Genomic DNA, 7,727 nt, shown 5'->3' with positions numbered 1-7,727 from the left:
CACACACACACACACACACACACACACACACACACACATCTCACAAGGATAACCACAATTTGTAGAAATAGCACAGGTGGAGCCTCTAAGAGGAAAAATGGAATTTCTTTACTGTTACAATTTCAAGACTTCTGTCCACAAATCCATTCGTCTTGTAATTCTGTAAACTGGCATTTAACACCTCTCCTTCAACCGTCATATTCTAATTCCTTCCAACTTGTGCCTCTTTAGGAACTGGGCCCTCCCAAAAGAGCCTGCCACTAGGTCAGTCTCTCTCCACGTGGCACCTCCTCATCTGTACTGAAAAGAAACACAGACATTTCCAGTTAAAGTCTTCTTCTTTTTCTTTTTAATTAATTCTTTGGCTGTGTGCCTCTGTAGTTAGGGCCCACGGGCTCAGTTGCTCGGTGCTGTGTCGGATCTTAGTTCCCCGAACAGGGATTGAGCCCATGTCCCCTGCATTGGCAAGTGGATTCTTAACCACTGGACCACCAGGGAAGTCTCTCCGCTTGAATTCTTAAAAGGACCCTTGTCTCTCCATTTCCATCTGAGGAAGAGAGGAGGGAGCCACGTTTTCCCATCCCATGGTTTTTAATGGCTGTACACTCTTCCTTGGAGTGAATTGCCTCCATTTACATAACCACTTCCCTATTACTGGATGTTGGGTAACGTTCAACTTTCAGCTCTTAAAAATAACACTGTAATGGACACATTTGAGTAGGAATCTTTTTTCCATGTCTAGCTTATTGCCAGAAATAGATTTACCAAGGCAATGGGGAGGACTTTTGGTACATGTTGTCTTGGGACATTTAAAAACACAACAACACAAAACTGAACGTGTAAATGAGTCCCCATTGAGAAGGAAAGGAAAGGGACTATGTGGAATGTTCAACACCCCAGACAAAATAATAGTAGGCAGGGTGAAGAGTCAGGAAGTCAACTCCACCGTTGCACATCACAGCGCTGCCAAATAAGTGTGTGGCTTTCCCATTACTCAAAGAGCAAGGGCTTCTGTTTCCTTTGACAATGAACTCAAATTGGATACCAGAACCAGATTGTTTGACTCTCAGCCCTGTCTTCCAAAATACAAGCAGTCTCACATAAGGTTAACATAGAATCTTACATGTGAGGTATCAAAATGATCACTCTTCCTGCCTCTTTTCCACAGCTCCCTCTAGCCTGCCCTGGGCTTCCTTTACAGGGAAGGAAGGAGGCTTCCTTCCTGGCCTCCCTGCCTCCAGCTTTGCCTCAGTTTAATCCATGGAACTTTATATTCCCAGACAAATGTTCTTCAGTGTCTACTTTGGTATTTCTCATCATGGGACACAAATTCATCAGAGAGCTACAAGAATAGATTTCCCCGAGAGCTAGCAGCAGCCTGGGCAGAAGACATGGAAAAGGGGTGAGACTGCTGTTTGAATTCCCCCCAAAGTAGAGCCTGAAACAAGGACTTGGGAGCAAGGAGTTCATTTGGAGGGCGATCCCAGGAGGCACTGTGAAGTGGTGAAGAAGTGGGGAGCCTGGCAGGGGTGGGCCCCCCTCTCTCTCGCTCTCTCTCCCTCTTTTCTTCTCTTTCGTTCTCTCTCCACACACACATGCGCATTTATACATATAATGAAAAAAGAAAATAAGATCTTACGCAGCTTTCTGATTGCCTTGCTCGACTCTGTTGGACATTGTTCCACATCAATTAGATATATTTTGTACCAAAATTTTCAATGGTGGAACAGCTATTCCACTGGGAAGACACATCCCATCAGACATCTATTCTTTCAAATTCTGGTTGACGTAAACAAAGATACAACAAAGGAGATAAATCTTCCTAAAACATAGCTATGTACACATCATCCGCTTATTTCTCTCCTGCAAAACCCATCAAGAATTTCCCATTACCCGTATGGCAAAGCCTCACTTCTATAACTTGGCCATGGAGTCTGACCTGGGTCTGCCTGGAACGTCCCTCTGCCCAGCTCCCCTCACCCTGCCAGGCATTTTCAGCCACTGGATCTTTCTAGGTCCTGTCCGTTCCTGCATCTATCCTTTGCTCTGGCTGTGTCCCCAGCCTGGGCTGCCCTGTCCCATCCATTGTGGAGGGTCCCATTCTAAGGGTCTCCACTTCCTTCAAAACTCCATCTTCAGCGACAGAGTCATCTCTTTCTCATGATCCTTCCTCACAGAAGGCTTTGCATAGGTTACACTGTGCCCTCGTTTTTCACTTCCCAACAATGCTGGAACCAGCGAGGATACACCGCTGTGCCTAGAGTGCTCAGAAAGAGCACACACAGGCACCTCCTGGGCACAAGGCTTGGTTCTCTTTCTACCTGGAATAAGGGTGGGCCTGAGACCACAGTGCCCCATCTCAGCTTGGTCATGGCTGTTGAAGCCAGAAGACCCCTGGGGACAGCTAACACACTGCCCACAGTACCCCATCTCCCAGAGACAGGGACGAAGGTTTACTGACGAGGAGGTGTGAATGGCCTTTCTGGTTCTAGACACCAGGACTGCTGGGAAGGAGGACAGAACAGAAGTGGAGGGTGGGGGAAGGGCAACTCCAGGGTGCTAATCCCAGCTTCCTGTCTGGATTTTCTTCGACTGCTGCTCAGGGCCTGTCTTAGGATGGTCACAGCTGCCGAAATAGATCTCTCCCTTCACCTGTTCGTAAGCAAAGAAGACCTTGATAACTTCCTGTCGAAAGAATGCATGCTTTGGTAATTTTTAAAAGATAAGGGACAATAATGAGGGCACTGATGTTAAACTCCCCACTCTCCACTTTGGAGAAATGGCTCACCTTGACCAGGGACCAGGGAGCAAACAGGGACCAGCCTTTTCCGCGAACTTGGTCGGTGTTTCCTTCCACGGTCTGCTCCAGAAGCCTCTCTTGGCCTGCAGGCCAGCCCTCTGATTCAGAGTATGTGTCTGTGCTCAGTCATGTCTGACTCTTTGCAACCCCCATGGACGGCAGCCCGCCAGGCTCCTCTGTCCATGGGATTGTCCAGGCAAGAATACTGGAGTGGGTTGCTATGCCCTTCTCCAGGGCATCTTCCCAACCCAGGGATCGAACCCGTGTCTCCTCCGTCTCCTGCACTGCAGGCATATCTCTACCGTTGAGCCTCAGAGCAAGAGATGTGGAGCAAACCCCCTGCCCTCCTTGCTCACCTGCCCCTCACCTCCAAGCCTACTGCTGTATAATTCTCTACTCCTAACTCATCATCCTAGTCGATTGGGCGCCGGCCCTGAAAACCAAGTGTGCGAGGTAGGGTGGGCCTCCCCAGTCACTCATTTATTCATTCAACAAATACCACCCTCCCACCCCGCCCCGGCTCCCCAGGCCTGGTGCTAGGGGATGCCCAAGGGTGTGAGACACAGCGTAGGATGAGACGCGATGTCCAGAGAGCCCCAGCGCAGGGGTTTGGATATGGACATCTGGGAGAGAGTCCGGCCTCCGGAGCTGTGGGGTGAGAATCCCCGGAAACCTCCCCTCCGTACAGTTGGAGAGAGCCGAGCAGGAGGCGGGGACTTAGGGCGAAAGCCCCTGGCACCAGAGCGCAGGCGGGACCTGGAGACCTGCGCATGCGTGGGAGGAGACTTTGGCGTCCTCCAGAGTCGTCAAGGTAACCGTGATCCCCGCAGCTGGCCATGGCCTCTGGAATTGGAGGGAGCTGCAGTCATCCCGCAGCACAGACCGCACCCCCAATGGTGAGCGCTGAGTCACGGAGCGGAGCCTGCCTTTATCTGGACTACCTTGTGGGCAGGCGAGGTTCAGGGGCTGAGTTGGGGAAATATTCCTGGAGGTTCGAAACCCTGGAGGGGGTGGTGAGCAGAGAGATCCCAGCCGTAAAGAAAGAGACTTGACAGAGAACTGGGAGGCCGTGGGGGCGCAGAGGGCAGAAGCTCCTGCAGGTTTAGGGGCTCCCCATCCCTCCCCGCCTGCCTGACTGATCCCCCCTCCCCCTAGCCTTGGGTGACCATTCTGCAGCCCCTCCCGTGGACCATCCCACCTCCATCCCCGCAGCCAGGCCGCGTGAAGGAAGGTGAGACTCCGGGAGTACCCCATTTTGTACCCTGCTCTGCCCGGCACATTCTCTGGGCGACCCCCCACCCCACCCCACCCATCCACTCCCAGGGCAGGACGCTGGGGAAATGACCCTGGCGTCGCCAGCAAGGGCAGGGGAAGGGCCGGCGGGGGCCTGCTGAACTCTGGTCCCCTAGATCTGCTGGAGCTGATGATGCTACAGAACGTTCAGATGAACCAGCTCTTTCTGAGTGGCCAGGTGGCAGCTGTGCTCAACCAGGGGCTTTCCTGGACTAACTCACAGGTGCGTTGCCTGGGGGTGGGGGTGGACTACCAGAGCTGCCCACCCGCAGGGACAGAGGTGGGCAAATATTTGGGGTTCCCTCTATCTTGAGAAAAAAAAAGAAAATCAGGCAACAGAGGAGCCAAAAGTCAGCCCACATCTATGTGGCTTCTCTGTTTGGCATCTATCACGTGCCAGATGGCCATGCCATCCTCCATGGAGTAGAGGTAAGGGGTCCCCAGATCCAGACCACTCAGGTCTTGTGTCAAAGACCCCCCTGCAGTGCATCGCCCGCTGGACTCCCAGGGACAGAGAGGCTCCACTGTACCCTGGCACTATAGGGTACCTGATAGATTACTAGGGGCTCAATTGCTTTTGTTGAACAAGTGACTGAAGAAATGGATGACTATGAATACAAGGCAACTTTGGCTGTGACTGGTACAAACTGTGAGGACCACCTGGTTGGGGTTCCTCAGAAGAGCACGTGGCCTTAGAACCAGCCCTTAAAAGCCAGGTAGAGGAATTCCCTGGTGGTCCAATGTTAGGACTACGAGCTTCCACTGCTGGAGAGCCCGGGGTTCAATCCCTGGTCAGGGAACTAAGATCCCAGAAGCCTCTTGGTGGGGCCAAAAAGGAAAAAAAAAAAAAAAAAGCCAGGTAGGATTCTGATGCTTGAAGGAGGTGAGGGGTGTACAGTCCACCATCTAGGTGAACAGCGACGAAGTCAGAGACAGGATGGAGGAAATCTTGTGTACTTGCACGCGCGCGTGTACTTGCACGCGCGCCTGTGTGTGTGGGTGGGGTACATGGGGGGAGCTCTAAGGCGGAGCCTTATTTAGCAGATGCTAGGCACCCTGAGAGGTCTGGAGGAGTGACAGCTGGGTGGAGAGAAGAGGCCAGTCAGCTTGGAGGGAGCAGAGAGGAGGTTCAAGGAGGGGCTGGTCAGAGGCAGAGGGAGACCCTGAGGAGCTGCTGCCATCCCATCCCTTCACCCCTCCCCTGCCGGCCCTGGAGGTGGGGATGGCCCTGGGATGAGCACCCCACCTCAACAGGGGCATAAGTGGATCAGAGACTGGGGCTTGAGATGGGCTGGGACCCGGAACTCTTTACAGAAGTGCTTGCACCTGGACTAACCATCAGTGGAAAACAAAGAAACTAAAAATAACTGCACGCATGCGCAGCTGGGGCACTTATGAACAATAAGCTACAGAAAGGTCACAAATCAACTGCCGTTTCTGAGCTTCAGGGAGCAAAACAAGGGTACTGCGCATGATCCCTGCACACGGCACCACCAAGAGAGTGGGCGGATCACTTAAGCCACCCCTCCAGCCCAAGCCACCATCAGCCCTCACTCTCTGCACATTTAATGAACCAACCTACTCTCTTGGGGAGGGAGTGTGGGCACCCAACGACTCTCATTCTCACTCTCTCGTGCGGCTTGAGGCCCAGTGAATTATCAGCTTGAATTCCTTGGCTGGCTTCTTATTAAAATCTATTGATTAAAGAGTTGTATCTGACTCTTTGTGACCCCATGGACTATATAGTCCATGGAATTCTCCAGGCCAGAATATTGGAGTGGGTAGCTATTCCCTTCTCCAGGGGATCTTCCCAACCCAGGGATCGAATCCAAGTCTCCCACGTTGCAGGAGGATTCTTTCCCAGCTGAGCCACCAGGGAAGCCCAGGAATACTGGAGTGGGCAGCCGTTCCCTTGTCCATGAAAGAGTCCAGTGACCCTGGATGGGTAACGGGGTGAGGCCAGTGGGAGTCCTGGGCCTGGTGCTGGAGCCATATTCGGATCCCTCCAGTCCCTGCTTGGCCGCTTGGGAGCTGGGTAACCTTAGAAAAGCTGCTTAACCTGTGAGCCTCAGTTTTCCCACCTGCAGAATAAGGAATAACTGTCTCCAAAGTGCTTGCTTGCTTGTCTTAAATGCTCAAAAAACATTAGCCCTTTTGAGCTGTGTATCTGAAGAAATAATTCAGAGGAATGGAGGACCAGGGGCGGGGAGAATCTGATGCTGTATTGTCTCCCCTCCCATCTTGCACAATCCCCAGGTCTCCCTGGAGGTTCAACAGCAGGAGGAGACGGAACCCCAGGAGGAGGGGCCTCTGGTTTTCCACCACCACTACCTGCCCTGCACCACGCCTGCCCTGGGCCCCTTGCTCCCTTGGCCAGGGCCTCTCCTTTCCCCTCCCCTACACCAGCCCCGCGTGCAGGATTCAGTTGAGATTCAGCACCACCCTCCTGCGCCTGGAAAAAGGGGGGTGTAAGTGAGGCTGGGGGTCTGGGTGCTGCCAAGGCTTTGTTTCGGGGGTGGAAGAACTGGCCAGGGTCTGTGGGTGGGGTGGAGCGACTTGTGGGTCAAGTTGCAGAGGCTACTCTGAGAACTCTGATGGGGGGTTTCTTTTCCCTTCCCCATCTAAGGAGAGCAGTGCCCCCACCCCCACCGCCCAGTGCCACGGGAACTGTGGGTGCAGAGGTACCTCCAGCTTCAGGTAGGGACCAGGTGGTCCCTAGGCCAAGGGGCAGATCCGAAGGCGGGGAGGGCCATGTGCCCCGAGGTGGGGGGCATGTTGTACTGTCATCGCTAAGCGGGTCTGTCCCCTTAACTCTTCCTTGGGGCCCACTGAGGCAGGGGGCAGTCATGGTGAGGATGCTTCTCCCCCCAGACTATTATGACGCCGAGAGCCCATAATGAGGACAGACAGCAGCCCTGGGGCCAGGCCAGCTTCATTGAAGAGTTGGAAACAACCGCCCTGGAGCCCCCGTGTCCATCTCATGCCTAACAACCCCTTTCTACACCTGGCAACCCTTTTTACCATCCCCATCCCCAGCCAGGCCCTCTCCTCGGAATGAATGAGTCCCATCTCCACCACACGGAGACCTTGAACCAACCTGATATCTGATCCATGGTGAGAGCCCCTTAGAGCCCAGTCCAGGCCCCAGAAGCCACATGAAAGGCCAACACTGTCCCATTGATCGCTGCCCGGCTGGCAGAGGTCTGGGAGACAGAGCCCTCCCTCAACCCCCTCCCCTACCCCTCGCTCTGGATGACCAGGGCTGCAGGGTCTCCATTTGGCCCAATAACAAAACTGGAGGTAAGAGGCGAGGACGGCTTTCATTTCCATGGCTCTTGGAAGGCCCAGAGAGGCAGGGGAGGCCTGGCGGGGAGGTTCCTGGAGTCAAGCCATTGGGGCCCCCGCACTCACCCCCAATGCTGGCTCTGTTGGCAGAAGAGAGCAGTCAGAGCCATGTCCTGGAGGGCCACATGGGAACAGAGTGTCTCTCTGCCCCTCTGGGCCAGGGCGGGTCTCCCCACCCTCCCTCAGGAGGAAGGAGTCACTCGGGGTCCCTTGAGGCTGGGTGCCCGGTGCCCGGGCAGGTCGGCCTGGGGGCACAGCAGGGTCTGGGTTTGCTGGGGCTCAGGAAGGC

The 7,727-nt window shown here is 54.1% G+C and overlaps 1 protein-coding gene and 1 long non-coding RNA gene across 3 annotated transcripts; one reads left to right on the top strand and one right to left on the bottom strand.

Annotated features, from left to right (window-relative positions):
• Nucleotides 1–86: 86 nt before the first annotated feature.
• LOC120866936 lies at nt 87–2,987 on the bottom strand. Its single transcript, XR_005721775.1, has 2 exons — nt 2,789–2,987; nt 87–300 (listed from the first exon to the last, which is right to left on the bottom strand). It is a non-coding gene; the product is annotated as an uncharacterized LOC120866936 (long non-coding RNA).
• Nucleotides 2,988–3,593: 606 nt separating this feature from the next.
• Nucleotides 3,594–7,721, top strand: PRR29 (proline rich 29). Of its 2 annotated transcripts, XM_040244984.1 has the most exons (7): nt 3,594–3,696; nt 3,956–4,031; nt 4,210–4,316; nt 5,942–5,989; nt 6,350–6,561; nt 6,720–6,790; nt 6,965–7,721. In XM_040244984.1, the coding sequence occupies exons 1-7, from the start codon at nt 3,637–3,639 to the stop codon at nt 6,988–6,990; spliced, it is 600 nt and encodes a 199-aa protein (XP_040100918.1). In that variant the 5' UTR covers nt 3,594–3,636; the 3' UTR covers nt 6,991–7,721. The 2 variants fall into 2 exon arrangements, with proteins under 2 accessions (XP_040100918.1, XP_040100919.1); XM_040244985.1 differs by lacking the exon at nt 5,942–5,989 and having other exon boundaries at nt 6,965–7,390.
• Nucleotides 7,722–7,727: the final 6 nt, after the last annotated feature.

The sequence above is a fragment of the Oryx dammah genome, unplaced genomic scaffold (assembly GCF_014754425.2).
Source record: "Oryx dammah isolate SB20612 unplaced genomic scaffold, SCBI_Odam_1.1 HiC_scaffold_8, whole genome shotgun sequence".
NCBI classification, from domain to species: Eukaryota; Metazoa; Chordata; class Mammalia; order Artiodactyla; family Bovidae; genus Oryx; species Oryx dammah.
The sequence above is the reverse complement of the archived record's forward strand: the minus strand, read 5'-3'. Positions and strand labels throughout refer to the sequence as shown.

Coding starts and splice junctions, on each gene's coding strand:
- PRR29 (XM_040244984.1), top strand. CDS start 3,637: ATGGCCTCTGGAATTGGAGGGAGCTGCAGTCATCCCGCAGCACAGACC. Junction 4,317..5,941: donor TTTCCTGGACTAACTCACAG/GTGCGTTGCCTG, acceptor CCCACGTTGCAG/GAGGATTCTTTCCCAGCTGA. Junction 6,562..6,719: donor GCGCCTGGAAAAAGGGGGGT/GTAAGTGAGGCT, acceptor TCCCCATCTAAG/GAGAGCAGTGCCCCCACCCC.